This window comes from Hipposideros armiger, unplaced genomic scaffold (genome assembly GCF_001890085.2).
Source record: "Hipposideros armiger isolate ML-2016 unplaced genomic scaffold, ASM189008v1 scaffold_222, whole genome shotgun sequence".
NCBI classification, from domain to species: Eukaryota; Metazoa; Chordata; class Mammalia; order Chiroptera; family Hipposideridae; genus Hipposideros; species Hipposideros armiger.
Genome location: NW_017731572.1, coordinates 2178543 through 2195629, shown reverse-complemented (window position 1 = coordinate 2195629; position 17087 = coordinate 2178543). Strand labels below are relative to the sequence as shown.

Sequence of the window (17087 nt, the reverse complement as noted above, 5' to 3'; positions counted from 1 at the left end):
CCCCTTAATAAAGAGGGGCTAGTTAAACTAATGATAGCATACATTAGCAATGGACTATTATACAGCTATTTTTAAAAAATGAGTTAAGCTAAAATGTACAAGTATAGAAAAATGCTCATAATAAGCTGTCAAAGCAATTTACAGAACACTATGGATAGTATTTTCCAATTTATTAGAAAGAATAACCATACATATGTTTAGAAGGTGAGAGAATATGAATATCTACAACAGCGGTTCTCAACCTGTGGGTCGTGACCCCTTTGGGAGTCGAATGACCCTTTCACAGGGGTTGCCTAAGACCATGGAAAACAAAAAGATACTTACATTATGATTCATAACAGTAGCAAAATTACAGTTATAGAGTATCAACGAAAATAATTTTATGGTTGGAGGTCACCACAACACGAGGAACTGTATTAAGGGGTCGCGGCATTAGGAAGGTTGAGAACCGCTGAGCTAGAAGAATATGTGTGATAAATAGCTCTAGGGAATGTTACCGGAATTTTTATTTTACACACTTTTCCAATAAACTAAATTTTTTTTACTGAGAATATACTATTTTCTAATTTAAAACACACACACACACACACACACACACACACACACACACACACAAATGCTGATTTTAGAAAGCCACTTTTACCCCTACCTCCCACCCCCGCTCAGGCATGGAGCCAAATTCTTGATGATCTCAGGATCATATGGTCCAATTTCTGCATTTTACAGATGGGGAGTTGCACATAAGACATTTTCCTCTGAAACTTCAAAGTCTGATAACAGTACAAAGCTGCTCATGTGTTTGTTTTGAGGAAGCTTAAGATGAAAATGGTCAGAAATAGTCCTACTTCCCTTTTCCTAGAAACCCCCGCTTACCTATTCAACTGCAACACCCACTTCGAGCCCGTGGAAGGCCAGGTTGCCAGGGGATATGAACAAACCAACCGCCTGAGTGGCAGCTGTCAGCTGCTTTCTATGTTGCTTCATCTCAGCAGCTGGCTCTCCTGTCACCAGGACACCTCCAAGTGCAGGCTCCTGATCATCAGCCATACTGAAGGTCCCATCGGGTGGGAAGAAGTGGCCGGAAGTCAGGCGGACACAGATGATGGAAATGAGAAGCCAAGACTGAGGCAACAGGTGGATTTGGGTAGGATTTCAGGTTCTGACTTGGCACAAACATCTGTGATTTCTACCAAATCTAACTTTCTGTATTTCTATTCTTTGCTCTGTCATAACCATTTCCTTGGGGAGTCCTGGAGGCCAAGAGACAGAGCTGTTGGCTGGTTTTGCTCTGCCCTGCCCACGACCACAGCCAGCAACACGGCTCTGCTCACTTGTTATAGGAACCCGTCACAGCTCCTTTTATAAACCTTCTCCCGCCTTCTTGCCAGTTACCCTTCAGTCTACATCCTGGGATCCTGGAGTCATTGTGAAGGCTCAGGAAGTCCCTAGGAATTGGGGGCATGGAGATGAGGTCCTACCACAGAAACGCACGTGGAACCTGTATTGTCTGTTAGAATAAAAGCATCCATAAGCAGCCCCAGCATTCCCCAAAGAACATTCCAAGAAACACGGGCCAGGGGGACAATTCAGGGAAGAGAAAAAAATGCTGAGAAGTTAGGGAAACCATGCTTGCAATGCCTGTTTGGGAGCTCCTGTATCATTTACCCCATTCAAAATGCCAAGAAATCATGCAGTAGCTAAACCTGTTCAACTTGATTTAAACCAGCTGTTGGCCACAGAACCGTTCGAGATCCCGATCTGGAAAACACAGTTCTACACCATGAGGTTGGGTTCAACAAACATGCCCAAGTTTTGAGGTCTGAAGATGACCCTAACCTTGAAGGGCAGCCTTCAGAATCCAGGCTCAGATCCCGACCACCCAGCCCTGTGGAGAAAGCAGACTCTGCGAAGTAGATTCCTGAAGAAAAAGCCTAAAACCTAGGAGCTGGAGGAGGTTAGGGGAAAACCTGCCCCTCCAGAGAGACAGACATCTGAGGGCTGGTGAAGATGCTCCCCAGAGTGGGACTCACCATTGGTGGTCGTGTTGACATAGTAACGCCGCCCCTGGGGAGACAAGTAGCTTTGCCAGCCAGGTGGGAGAACGACAGTCTGGCTTTCTTCTCCTGGCGGAGGGGGGACCATTCCAGGCTTCTGTTGAGGAGAAAAGAAAAGGTCACACACACATTTCATGTTTGTAACTGTTTTTTCAACCAGGAAGTCAGAGGCAGATGAAGTCACCCTGGAATAGCTCCAGGGTGGGGGCTGGGGGGGATTGCCCACAGGCCTCCCTAAGGGAGGTCACAGGCCACACTTGTATGATTTTGGCAGTTGTCTGAGTGTAAGGTGTGAGGAGTGTTTGCCTTTTCAGAGCCACCGCAAAAGGAACAGCTTCCTCTAGAGGACAGAGAGAAGTGCCAGTCAGTTAACGGAGCTGGACTTTCTCCTCATAGCCACTAGAGAACCACTCATGGGGATGTCCACTTCCTGGGCGTCAATCACTCCACACACTCCCGCTGTGGAATCTGAAGCCTGAAATCCTGGGGACCACCGAGCAGAGCAGCAGATGAGTCCCAGGGCCTGCTGTGAGAACCTACCAGAAGTAATTAATGCAAGAAACCTTCTATAATAGCGCCCAGAATCGATGAAGAGCAAGGTGGGCTTTTCTCAAGTGTCCGAATCGCTCAAAGAGAACTGGGAATCTGAGACAAAACGGAGACTGTCCTTTCATCATATGTACTTATGTGCAGTTTAATTCTTTTAACCATATACAGTAGTACTTTTCTTTAAAAAACAAACAAAAAAATTCGAGGGTCAGCAGAGTGGCTCGTTGGTTAAGAGTTGGCTTGGGAGCACGAGTTCTGAGCAGCAGGGCCGCTAGTTCGGATCCCACATGGGCCAGTGTCGCTGCGCCCTCTACAGCTAAAATGGTGAACAACAGCTCGACCTGGAGCTGGGCTGCCATGAGTCACCTGCGACGGCGTAGGCTGCAGTGGGCTGCCGTAAGCTACCATGAGTGGCTGGCAGCCAGCGTGAGCGGCCAGCAGCCGGCATGAGCTGCTAAGAGCCGTCCTGAGTGGCCGTCCAGTGGCCAGCGACCAATCTGCCTCAGCTGGGAAGAGCACAATGATCACAATACCAACATGGGCCAGTGAAATGACGTCCTCCACAAATAGACTGAAGAACAAAAGGACAGCATCTTGTCTGTTCCCCTTTCCTGATTCCCCAATGCTGTTTCCCTCCCCCAATTCTCCTATAAAATCTTAAAAAAAAAAAATTGGAGGAAAATGTATAGAATATAGGGAAACTAGGTATAGGCACAGATGTCTTTCCAGTGGTGGAATTCTAGGAAGTTTTTATTCCCTTCTTTTTATTTCTCTCATCCACCTAAATTTTCTTCAATAAACACAAAAATAAAAGTTGGTAGCTAAAGAACATTTACATGTAAGGAAAGAAGATCCAAATTAGCTCACATAATTTCTGTGCCTCCTGAAGAAAGTAAATCGACTAAAGACAGGATTCTAGCCAGAGGAGGAGAGGAGCCATGAATTTCTCAGCAAAGCTGGACCCTGTTCAGAAATATCAAAACTAATCAGCTCCTAAATGTTCTCAGCAACCTCCAGCCATGCCCGCAAGGTAGTTTTTGGTCACTGACAACCACAGCTTAGGACAACAAGATAATAGATTGAAAGTGAGCAGTAGAGACTCCGCTTCCAGGCTGCTCTCAGCTTTCTGCAGCCTGCAAAGCCACGTGCTTCTGCTTCCTGGGGCACCCTACACCCCCTCAGCGGGGATCGGATCAATCCTAGCTGCTCCTGGGACTTCAAGTAAACACGGCCTCCCCGTGGCCTTCGTGTAGCTGCAGTGTATGTTTCATTATGAAGTTTCACAATTTAATTAAAAACCTTCCCCTATGCCCTGATCGCTTCTGTCTCCCACACCTGTTAACCTACAGCGGCTCTTTGATTCAGTTGTCAAAGACTGGCTTTGAAACCGCCAGGTGCCAGGGAGGTGGACAGCAGGAGGGCAGCCTTCTCACCAGCAGACGCCTGAGCATGTTTACCTGGGTCTCCAGCTATTGCTCTGGCCTCATCCAGATTGGAAAATCGTCAAAATACATGAAGACAAATAGCTTTCTGTTGAGTACTGTGTGTGTGTGTGTGTGTGTGTGTGTGTGTGTGTGTGTGTGTGTGAAATAACCCACATATAGGAGATACACATTTTGGCTGAATGGGGTTGGGAGTAAAATAGGAATATGGAGGTCAGAGGACTTGGCTGAAGAAGGAAATATTCTAGAGCCAGATTGCTTCTGCTTGAGTCAGGTAACTTATAGCATCAAAGATGGGAAGGCCAGACTGGTGTTTGTAGGAATAAGCTGGGAGGAAATGGGAAATTGCTAAAGGGTATTAAGTGAGGGTCAGGGACTGACATGGCCAGAAACAGATTGCAGAGGACAGAGGAACCCAGAAGCAGCACAGTGAACACAGTCCTCTGGCCCCAGGCTCAAACCTGACGTGGCCACTTAGTACTCCCGTGACCCAGGGAAATGACTCAACCAACCCTGTCTATTTCCACATCTGTGAAATGGAGGATGATGTTAGCCCAGTTGTGGAAGACACTGTGGAGATGAATAATAACAAACTCAGCACCTAGGAAAGTGCCTGTCACTAAGAGTGCTCAATAAATGAGTGTTTCCAGTAGAAGGGGGGCGGGGGAGGAGAGATCCATCTACGTGCTGAGTGAGACCAGTCTTCACGCAGCCTCCACTGTGGTGTGAGGTTCACCCCAATCTCAGCAATACTGCGTCTGAAATGTCACTATTAACAGCCACGTCTCCCAGGTTTCTGTTTCCAAGACAACCTGACTTAAAAGACAAACACAGGCCTGCTGGAAAGATTAACACGCTAAGACACTGACTACTGCGTTCCGGTGAGAAGGCTGGGCGGTGAAGAGAACTTGCCTAGCTGGGCTGGCTGGGTGAGCGGACAGGAGCTTTGACTCTCCGTGCCCCACCTGCGAAAGCAGCAACAATGACACCTGTCCTGTCTCCACAGCTGCATGGTGCTTTTCTCTTTAGAATGACTCTGGTTAATTTATCTAAATAACCCTGTGAGGACAGAAAAATCCCTGATTTACATTTGAGGACACTGATGACCAAGGAGGTACCATTACTGCTCTGAGGTCTCTCCATCTAGAAAATGAGGACCGGCCATCTTGACTACTATAAAAGGCGCCTGTACGGGAAGCACCCCTGATACTGAAGGTCAAGAAGGGCCAAGAAGTACTGAAAGAGGGGAGGAGGGCACCCAGGCCAATTTCCTAACTTGGCCAACGTGGCAAAGGTGGTGTCCACATCCCCCTCCGGTACAGCCATGGGTCCCCGCTCTGCCTGCCATCTTATTGTGCTTTGCCTCCATTCCCCCAAGGCGGTCTCCTTGCCTTTCCCCTTTCTCAGAAAGAAGTTATTCCTGTTGGCTGGACTGAAACAAATCAGGAGTCAAAAGATGTGGAGACAACTGTGTACATAGCCAAGAAAATTAAAAATAGCACTCAAACACTTGTACACCCTGTTTTAGCATTATCCGCAACAACCAAAAGGTAGAAACAACCCAAGTGCCCATTAACTGACAAATGGACACAGTGTGGTGTATCCATACAAAAAAATATTTAGCCATCAAAAGGAATGAAGTACTAATACATGCTACAGCACAGATGACCCTTGAAATCACACCACATGCAATACACTAGACACAAAAGACCACATATTATATGATTCCACTTATATGAAACGTCCAGAAGAGGAAAATCCCTATATACAGAAAGCCAATTAGTGGTTGCCAGGGGCTGGGGAAGGTGAGTGGGTGAGTAAAGGGTTTTCTTTACAGGGTGATAAAAATGTTGGAACTAGATAGTGGTGGTGGTTACACAAAACTGTGAATGTGTAAAAGTCACGGGTGATAAATTTTATGTTAGGTGCATTTTACCACAATAAAAAAATGTTTTAGGGCCGGCCGAGTGGCGCGATGGTTAAGAACTGGCTTGGGACGCCAGAGGGCCCCGGTTCGGATCCCACATATGAGGGCCAGTGACACTGCCCTCCACAGCTAAGATGCTGAACAACAGCTCAACCTGGAGCTGGGCTGCTGTGAGTCGCCGGCGACGGCGTAGGCTGCAGCCCCTGCTGCAGTGGGTTGCCATGGGCTACCCCGTGTGTAGCCAGCAGCCAGCATGAGCGGCCAGCAGCCGCAGTGAGTGGCCGTCCAGAAGCCGGCGACTGATGTGCCTCGCCTAGGAAGAGTGCAATGATGGTGCCAACTTGGGCCAGTGAAGCAACATCCTCCACAACGAGACTGAAGAACAAAAACGACAGCAACTTATCTGTTCCCCTTCCCCCAATTCCCCAGCACTGTTCCCATCCCCCCAATTTCCCAATTAAAAAAAAATTTTTTTTTAAAATGTTTTAGAAAGACACAGACAAGGCAGAAGTTGACCTCTCGACCTGTAGGCTCTCATTTACAACCTCCAAACACCAATATTACCTCACCCCTCGTGGCCGTGGAGGGGCAGGCATCCTGGGAGAGCTGCTCCACAGCCATCCAGAGGATACAGCACTAGTCACTACCCAATAATTAAGGTCTCTACCAACTTACTCTTCTAATTAGCTTCCTGCCAAGTTAAATCCTTCCCTTCCCTTTCTTAGTCCTGTGGCTTCTCCCCTTCCATTCTGTCAGCTGTTTCCCATGGGAATAGGATCTAGAAGCAGGGATGACACAGGCCCTACCTGTAAGGAACAAAGTCAGAGGGAGAGGGCAGAGGTTTTCTCAACTCAGAATTTCTTGACCTAATGCACAGTATGACTTTGCGGGAGTTACAAAACGCTGCCTCTTCCCCTGGATGGGCCATCCCCCCAGGGTGCCAGGCTGAGTTTTGGCCTCCCTGGGACTCTCATCTGGGTCCCCTTATTCAGTAAACAATCTGCTCAAGCACATATGGAAACTCATCCTCTGAGAATTTGAGGAGAACTAGATCTTCTGCCCCTGAAATGGATGTATGTGTGCGCACAGCCTCACTCTATTTTATCAAGAGGTTTCTACACCACTTCAAAACCCTAGTCTAACAGGTACTCAAAAAATGTCTGCCCTCACATCCTATTTCTGCCCATCGATAATGACTCGGACCACTCACTAAGTGTCTGTAAGTACACCGAGGACTGGGTCAGGTGCTTAACGCATCATCTCTAATCTTTGCAACAAGCCTACCACATAGATGCTGCCATTCTCCCCCATATTAAAATGAGGAATTTGGGACTCGAGAGAATTTCATAGCTTGTCCCACATTGCACAGCGAATTAAATGGTAAAGCTAAACTTTAAAATATCAGCTTTGTTCTAGATACTTCCATCCAGTTACCTACATCCAGGTTACCCTCAGTCCACCTTTCCCCAGCTCTCCATAACAACTTCCATTTCTTTACCTGCACCACCTGACATCCCAGCTCCCACCCAAGGAGGATGACAACTCAGGCCTGATTCTCCTGCCGATAACAGTCTCCATCCAAGTGTGCACATGCTTTTCCCAGGAGATGTACAGAAATATCACCACCCACATCCAAGCAGTCACGTTCCCCGGCTGTACTTCATTGTCTCCTTATTTAAAATAATACAACCAAAAAAAATATCCTCTTAATGATGGGTACTGATTCCCCCTTGGGTGGGTGGGGGGTGGGGGGAGACAGAATGAGCAGGCAAGCAAAGGGAAGTCACCCAGAGATTAAAGCAAATCTCCCTACAGCAGTGTTTCTCAAAGTGTGGTCCCCGGGCCATCCTGTCAGTCACCTGACATGGGGGTTACAGTGCAGAGTCCAGGGCCCTGATCCAACCACCAAATCAACCTGGAGCCTGGGGGCCACCTTTTAACATGTATCTTAGGTGAGTCTTATGCTCACTGAATTCAGAAGAGACTAGTTTGCAGCTTTAGACGGAGCAACTGAGAGATAACATCACTTCTGAAATAAAAACTGGGAACGTAAAATTTTAATAAGCACAATTTATAAAAAGACAGTGTTTAGCTGCACGGCTACTCATTAATGAAAAGGATCCTATCCCCTAGCCCAAACCCTTCAAATAAACTATTTTAAGAGAGATTCTATCTTGTCTCTGTGGCCTCTAGTCAGTACCAACCCCCCACTCTTAGCTCTCCACAGCCTCTACCACTCTTCAAGTTCAACCCGGGATGCCTTCCCCCTCTGGGGGCTTCTGGGAACACCTGATTCTTACCTTCTGCAGATGTGAGCAAATGTTACTTGCCGATGTTAACGGGTGGTCGTCAGGCACCTGATTTAGCAGCCAGATCAGACAGTTTTAAGGTCCCCCCCGCTCCCTGTCTTCTCACACCCCAAGCCCAGAACCAATGGGAGCTCTAAGGAAAGGCATATCCGCAGGGCCCCACACCCCCACTCTCCGCACACCCAGATCTATATATAACATGTCTGAAGTTGTCAGCCTAACAAGCCACTTTCTGGCAGACCCGTTGCCATGGCAATGACTGCTAATGAGCCTGGTGCTGTGATTGGCACTGCTTGAAGGCTCTTCCATAAAGAACTCTCCAGCAAGTTCTGCCTTCCCAACCGCATAGCCAGCTGGACACCCAGAAGCAGCCAGGGCATGGCTGGGTGGGCCTGGAAGGCCTCAGTCCCTGGGAACCAGTTCCTTACTAGCGTGCCCTGAGCAGTCCCAGACCCAGCAGCCAGGAGTGGCCTCCACCGTCACTTACAGGGAGTCAACCAATTAATGACAGGGGCTACAAGGGAGCCACCAAGAAGACCGAGACCCAGCTGGGCCAGAGCCTGGAGAGTCATGTCCACTCCACGCCTTTCTGCTGGACACTTATTTAGGGTGGAGAGACGCCTACACAAGCTGGAAAGAGCTACCCAAGGAAAGATAATGTCCTCTGGCTATAGGCTAAGACACAAAGCATGAAGCAGGCCCCATGTCCTACAGTGATGCCACCAGCTTCAGGATCTGTGTCTACAAGAATAACGGGTACCTCTCCTGTGCCTCGCAGGTGAATGTACTGTCCTCTCCAGCTCTGGCAGCCTCTCTATCCATTCAGAGACAGCAACTACAGAAAATAGCTAGGGAAGATGTAGGGGACTATGTAAATGGCATGGTGCATTCTGGGAAGTGTAATCCCTACAAGTAGTTTTGCAGGCTGGTGAGGAGAGGATGGACCCTAGTAGCATCATCATGCTCTTTTAATGGTGAGAGATTTGGAGACTTGGCCAGAGGGAAGAGGAGAGGCCACACAACAGAGAAACAGGCTGTAAGATTCAGGAAGGCAGGGCCATGTTCATCTCATTCCTAGCATTAGTCTCAGCATAGCACCCAGAACATTGGATGGATGGATGGATAGATGGATACTGGGAATTGTCATAGAAACTGGGCTTTACACTGATTTGGGGAAGCTATTTCACAATAAAAGAAGACAGATGATGGCAGTCCAAGCAATATGTGTGCCCCACCTGTGAACAAATCCCAGCTCTTAATGGATCTGATGGAATGGACTGTTCAACATCCAGTACCAGGAGGTGGGGGAGACAAGATAACAGTGTTTCTTTAACTTCAGAAAATAAATTGAGGAAGGGTATCCAGAAGCCTCCGGGAAGCACAGACTTCTAATCATGACCTCATATGATATACAGAAGAAAAACTCCAGGAAACCATTTAGCAACCTCAGTAGAGGGCAGAAAGATACAGCATCTATGGATACCAGAATAAAAAATCATAAGGAGAGAACAGACTAATTCAAAAAGCAAGTTGGTTTGACAAAGAAATAAAATGATATAAAAAAAGGGACAGGAAGTGATCAAATTGTAGGGGGGTTTAAAAGGTAGTAACAGGCCCGGCCGAGTGGCTCACTTGGTTAAGAGTTAGCTTAAGAGTGCGAGCTCTGAGCAACAGGGCTGCCAGTTTGATTCCCACATGGGCCAGTGACACTGCGCCCGAGCTGAGCTGCTGCTGAGCCGTCAACAGGTGGCAGGATGGCTCAGCTGGTGAGAGCACATGCTCCTAACAACAAGACTGCCTGTTCGGTGGTGGGCTACACCCGCCCACAACTAAGACTGAATTCAGCACCTTGAGCTGAGCTACCACCCGATGGCTCAGTGGATAGGGCATGCGCTCTAAACAACAAGGCTGCCGGTTTGACTTCCACATGGGATGGTGGCTACACCCACCCGCAACTAAGATTGTAACACAGCACCTTGAGTTTAGAGGCCACGTGCTGCCGTAGGGCAGCCAGATGGCGACTGATGCCCTCCACAACTAAGATTGGCTGGTCCCCCTCCCAAACTCCCCAATTAAAAAAAAAAATGATAGTAACAGAAGAAAACATCGGTATTCATTGCAATAACAACATATAGAATTAGGATTGCAAAAAAAAAATAGTTCTGTACAAATTTAAGAATGTTTTCCCAGAATGCAAAAAAAATGGGGAAAAAATGAAAATAGAGGGACAGAAAAGCAAGCCAAGATATATATGGATGCTAGGAGTTCCCAAAGAGACTAGAACAAAAGCTCTAACAGAAAAGAGACTACAAAGAAAGATAGATAGGGTGGGAAAAAACATCCCTCAGCTAAAAGAAAACATATCTGTGCAAGGTCCAACAGTGCCCAAGGCGAAGCGGGTTTTTAAAGTCCAACAAGCTGACACACCCTAAGAATATATTTACACAGCAAAGCTGAGGATAAGGTCTTATCGTTGTTTAATGGGAGAAGGGTGTCTCCCATGAAGGAGCACAAACAAAGCAGGTGTCAGACTTCTCTGTAACCACATTTCAAAAGACACCTCTGGATTGTTATGTGGAAAATGTGAGACCTTCCTATGTGGCCAAGCTGTCTTTCCACGAGTGAAGGTGATCGAAATACATTCCTCTACAGATAAGGGTTCATCCGTGTGCCCTCCTTAGTAAAAGTGCTTAAAAGACCTATTCTAAATGCCTGAAACATTAAGACAATTAAAGGTGAAGAATGAAGTAGTCAAGGTAAAAAGGACCAGGGATGAATATGAAATCAGCTTTAAATATGTGTAAATAATTGTTATAAATCTAGTTATAGCATGTATGTATGTATGTATGTATGTATGTATTTATGTATCACTACAATATATAGAGTAAAAAAAATGAAATAATAACCTGGATCATAAATTCCATATGATAATAGAAAAGACAAAGACAGAAGGAAAAAAGTGAGGACACCCAGAGAACCAAAACCAGAACCTCACTCTCCTTTTCCATCCCAATAAAGAAACATCCCCTTCCCTCCCCCTCCTGCCAAGCCTATCATGTACCTGCCCAATTTGCACCTATCGTCTGGTATCTAGTATCTGCTCTTGTCTCTTTCCTGGAGAAAGATGGGTTTACAGCCAGAGAGAACGTGACAGAAGGGAAGGGTCCTTGGAGACCACAGACTCTTTACTGGACTCAGGTGTTGTGAAGTCTGACCTCCAGCCACCTTTATTGGCCCCATGAGCAATCAGCTTCCACAGGGAGTCCCGAGCCCCAAATCCATTAAGGTGGACACAGTGAGACCAAAGCACTTTGCCTGCTGAGGGAAAACTCAGGAGGAACCCAGGGCTCCCTGAAGACCTCATTCATAACAAGGTTTACCTTTGGAAGTCCTCAGAGCAGTCCAAAAGCCAAAGCCTCTCTCAGCACTCAAAGACGACTGTCCAGCTATTTCCCAGCCTGAGTCTGAGCATTTCTGCTTCCCCTAGAGCCACTCTGGTTGGACCCCTGTCTGAAAAGGGGGGTCATCTCCAGCTTTTTACCAATAAGATACCCTTTCTTCTTCCACTTCTCTATGTGCAGAATTTCTCAGTAACGCTCATCAGAGGTTTTGCCAGCGGCATCCAAGTGTTTACTCAAACCCCTCTTATTAGAAATCACCCGGTTAGCAGGGATGTTTCTTTGAGTCCATTAAAGGAACTTTCCAAACCAGGCTTTAAACACTTAAATGCAAATGTCCCCAGGATTCTTCCAAACCCTGGTCCAACCCAAATGTCCTCAGGCTTCACTGCTCAGGATGAATGGGTGGATAGATGGGGACACATTCCCAGCAATAATCTCACTGGCTTGAATCCCCTGCTTGCTCATGCCAGACCTCCACCCCCCCCTGAGAAGCCTCTCTGGATGATATCTACAAGTGCCCAAAGGGTGAGTCACTTGGGCTCCCCAGCTCCAGTCCCCAGGGAGCATCTGCCATGTTCTTCCTTGCCTGCATTCGTTACCTCCCTCCACACCCTCCCCCCACACCATCACTATCCTCTGTCCACAAAGCTATTAGAGGAGCCCTTACACTGTGGCTGTCACTGGTGCCCATGACGAGAGGTGGACATCGGTGCCATAGGAATTTTCTCCCAGAACCCACAGAGCTGCCAGCCGTGGGCCTGGAGGCTAAACCACTTGGAGAACTGCAGATGTGTCTAGCTCTTGCAAGACTCAGCGAGGGTCCTGGGCCACCCTGAATATCCATCTGCAAGGCCCCCAGAGACTCCCTGATGGCCAATCAACTCACTGGGCCTGTTTGTCAGGACTGGGCAGGGAGAGGACACAGAACAATAAACTCCATTTTCTGACCCTAAAATGGAATGGAGTGATCTGGTTGCCCAGGAATTTTGATTAACACAATTACAAAGTAGTCCATGCAAGGATACAGGAAGTCAACCCTCCCAGGAAAAACTGCTAAGCTGGAAAACATGGGGTCTCTAGCGAGGCGAAGATTGATGACCACATTTGCAAATGACCCTGGGAATTGCAAGGATGAGTTGTGCGGCTCCTCCTGGTTCAGAAATCATTTCATGGCCTATGGGTCATGCAACAGAGGGTAGGAAGAAATAGATGATGGAGGACTGGCTTCCGTGTGGGCCTTACACACACATTCCTGCACGAGCCCTCACTTCACTGACACAGGAAGAAAGATTTTTATTACCACTGCACCTACCATACAGATAGAGCTAGAAGGGCCAATTAACAGGGTTCTAAATGAGACAGGAACTCTGGATGTCAGCAAACTTTTGTATCTGAGATGGCTGGTGCTTTTGCTGACGGCTTCTGCCCAGGGGCACCAAAAAGTCTGACAGGGATCTGACAGGCACCCATCTCTTGGGAGAATCCTGGCATTGGCCAAACAGCATCATTGTGCCACCAAATATCACAGTCACTCCTGCCACTTACAGAGGTTTGGAGGAGGTGACCAAAGTCCTCGTGGCTGTGATTAGGCCCACTCAGGAAAGGGGGTTCCCGCAGGTGCTCCTGCAATATGGAGAACGGCTCCAGGAGTCAGATGGGAAGCTGCAGCTGCTTCCTTACCTTGGAGTCTGGAGGACGTGGGGAACCCCAGAGAAAGACTCTAAGGTTTGTCCCCTTTCTAAGGCCTGCCTGATCTGGTGCTTCACAGATATAAAGGGCAGGGCAGTGTGCTCCCATCAGCCTGTTCCGGCTCTCGCTCCTGAGCAGCAAAACCTGAGGGATTCTGCTCACAGGCTTGTGATTAACATTTCATTCCCATGCTCGACTTCCCAACGGGCTATTGAGGAAGGCTAACAAGGCTAACCCCTTCCCCGCTACCCCGTCCTTGGCAGGTAAAAATCACAGGGGCCAAATATCCTACCTCCACCTCAGAGTTACAGAAGCATCGGTAGAAAGCACATAGGCCTAGGCATAGAGACTGTGTCCCCAGACAAGCTGTCATTTACAGTCCCCTTTGCTTCTCTGGGCCTCTGTTTCCTTATCTGTAAAACCAGGGGCTGCCAGACATTAATAAAAACTGGGATTCTAGCACCCGAAGGGCGTCTTTCCTAACAGAGACCAAAACCACCACAAGGGAAATTCCAAGGCATTTAAATGACCAGCACAAGCAAAAGCAGCAGCCACATAAACAGAAGAGATGACAAAGACCTCCTGACAGGAACATAAATGTGCATAAAACATTACGTGTGTGTGTGTGTGTGTGTCGCATGTTTGTCCCAACTCTTTTGCGCTCTTTTGGTCTAGGGATATGGGTTTATTTACTCACCCAAATCCGATTCACCTGGAGGGAAAGGAATGCTGTCTGAGACACCAGTCAAGTGAAGTGATTTAACCCAAGTTGGAAATCATTAAATGCATGTCCAAACCGGGATACTAAATGGTGGGCATTGGACCTCAGACCTGTAATGAAGAGGCTGCACACTTAATTCTCCCCGTTTGCCACAAGCCACTGTTCTGGCTTCTTTAGGGCTGAAATGTCCTTGATGCATCAGCGGAAGGAGCTGGGCTACACTTCAGCACTTCCCATGGCCCTAAATGATCTCAAAACACATCCTCGATTTTCTCTACTAATTTATATCCATAATAATGAATCAAGGACCCTGCCCTAGAAGAAGTTTTTGAAGGCCATTTTGAAGATCAGTCACCACAATAAGTCACCTACCTCCCTAGGGATCTCCTCACAGGGTGAGGGTCCCTCTAGCTCAGCGGTTCTCAACCTTCCTAATGCCGCGACCCCTTAATCCAGTTCCTCATGTTGTGGTGACCCCAAACCATCAAATCATTTTCGTTGCTACTCTGTAACTGTAATTTTGCTACTGTTATGAATCGTAATGTAAATATCTTTTTGTTTTCCGATGGTCTTAGGCGACCCGCGCCCTACAGGTTGAGAACCGCTGCTCTAGATGATTCCTGGGCAAATTCCCTTTGCAGAGGGAAAAGCCTGGGAACGAGAGAGTTTGCCAGCTTGGTATTGAGAGGGGAAAAAAAAAGAAAAATCCTAGTGAAGCCCCCTCCTCAGCATTCTTTTAGTATTAAGTAAGGTATAAAGCGCCAAAATGCACCATGCCAGTGTTTCTGGCACTTTCTAAAGTTGTTACAGCTCTGAAGAAAACCCTGTAACGAAATGTAGCAAGCACTCTGTTTCATTCGAAGGGAAGTGAAGAGGTGAAGAAGGGAGCCGAAAACTGCTTGCTCAGGTAGCCTTGGATGGGCTCGAGCCCTCATGCCAAGCGGCCTGCCTGGGACATCCAGGGCAAGGGAACAGAACAGCTGCTGCCCACAGATGCCCTGGGGCAAAAGCAGGCTTCCTCAGGGAGTTGGTGCTCTTTGAGAGAAAGGAAGCCGGGGCTCATTAGGGCACAAAGGTGGGTGCCTCTGACAGCCCGCTGGGGTTGCGATCCAGCTGGTCCAGCTTTGTGGTTGGGAGGTGCGGGACGAAGGGCACCAAAAGAACACCCGGGCAGCAAGTCTCACCATCAAGACTCATTTCAGTTTCTCTGCGGTGCTAATGCCTGTGCTCTAGTCAAAGACTTCTGACTCGGAGACCTGGTTTCCAGCGAGCCCTAATTGGTTCTGAACCATGAGCACCGGAAGAAGACTGAGGCTTACATGACCGGGATAGTTTCCTGGAGTCAGTAAAAGGTACAATTCCTACAAACCCCATTCAGCTGACACTTTTGGAGCCTCTGTTGCTGGCGCATATAAAACTAGACAAATGGTGAGAGCCCAGGGCCTTACTATGGAGATTTGAGACCTCCAACCTCTCTGTGGCCCCATGCAAGGAACACAGGATGTGAACTGGGAGGCCTGAGTGCCACGCTTAAGTTGCTGCTGTCTTGCTGTTAGATCTTGAGCAACCTACTTCATTTCTGCTGGTTGGCCTCAATTTCCTCATCTTGAAAATACAGAAGTTGGACCAGATGATCTCCAAGCAAAGTCACATTCAAGTGTAAACACAGGATTCACAGGCATCAGGCTACCCCTGAAATGCTGCCTGCCCCAAAGCCCTGGGATTCGGCCTCCCCGCCTCGGAGCTCTGTGCTTCCACCTCTCATCCTGGTACACTGTGGTGAGTTTGGTCCCGATGGCCCTGCGTCTCCCTGCCCCTTCCCTGTTATTCCCAGGACCACACTCAGTTGAGCTCTATTTGCCTAGCAATCAGATTCCTGCCCTGGCATCCCGGGCTTCCCTGCACCCAACATTCGAATTCACCCCACGCCAAAGGCAGGCACCAGTGGAATTGTTCTGGACCTGCTAGCAGTTAGCACTTCTGTTCACCACTCACATTGCACCCCAAACACAAAAGTCTACTTACGTTTGGGCACACCCTGCCAATGGCTTGCACCTCACTGCCTCAGTTTCTGCCTTACTCTGCCAGTAAGAGCTTCGCCTGTGCCCTTACCCGCTCCCTGAATGTCCCTAGTGATCATCTTTGTTCCCCATAAATCTCCCCGACCAGCACAATCCTCGGCACTCTTCAGTCAGGTCCCGGCCAGCTTTACTCTGTCAGAACTAGGTTGACTAGCCTGGGGTCTTTACAGCAGTCATTCTCTACGTGTGGTCCCTGCACTGGCAATATGGGCATCCTCTGGGAGCTGATAGGAAATGCAGAGTCCCAGGCCCCACCCTAGAGGCACACATTGCATTTTAAAGGTCCCTGGGTAATTTAGATGCATCTTAACCTTTGAGAAGCCCTGAATTTTCCCAGGAGGTCAGCTGGCCCATGAGAGGGGCTGCTGGGTAACAAGCACCATCTCTCTTCTAGCACAGGTTCAGGCCCCTATCGGAAGCCAGGCCAAAATCAGAGACGGTCACTTACCCAGCCAATGGGAGACAGCATCCTGGAGGAAGGTACGTACAAACACAGACTAGCCTTTCCACAGAAACTGGACCTCCCTCAGCAGTCCAGGGCTACGAGATAGTGATCGCTAAAGTCTAGACTGATGAGAGGACCCTCTTTCCAAAGAAGGAGGGTGTCTACCTTCCAGAGGCAGGAAGGTTGGCGAAATAAGGCTAGTCTATCCCTAAGTCTCAGGAGAGTGTTCATTATTTTTATTGTGGCCACTGGTGCCACCACCAAACTGGACAGAAGCATCCAGCCAAGCCAGGAAATACCATGTAGATACTGGGTTTACTGGGCAGGTACTCAACTACCTTCTGGGGACATATGTCCCCTAATGAAACTTTCACCCCACCATGTCTCCGCCAGAACTAGGCCATGGGGTAGAAGGGAGGTGAGTAGGCAGGTAGAAGCCGAGCTTCAAATTTTGGAAAAGTTAAATGAG

At 48.1% G+C, this 17087-nt stretch overlaps 1 protein-coding gene across 12 annotated transcripts in view; it reads right to left on the bottom strand.

The window, feature by feature from the left end:
* Window positions 1–17087, bottom strand: part of GAS7 (growth arrest specific 7) — a 243007-nt gene that overhangs the window by 113079 nt on the left and 112841 nt on the right. For 9 of the 12 annotated variants that reach the window (XM_019654433.1, XM_019654437.1, XM_019654446.1 and 6 more), the window contains one exon: window positions 2031–2151. In XM_019654433.1, the coding sequence (XP_019509978.1) occupies window positions 2031–2151 (121 nt within the window). Of the gene's footprint in view, window positions 1–2030; window positions 2152–7470; window positions 7566–8272; window positions 8402–17087 lie in introns of those variants that run through there. The other 3 variants (XM_019654435.1, XM_019654440.1, XM_019654442.1) reach the window with 2 other exon arrangements.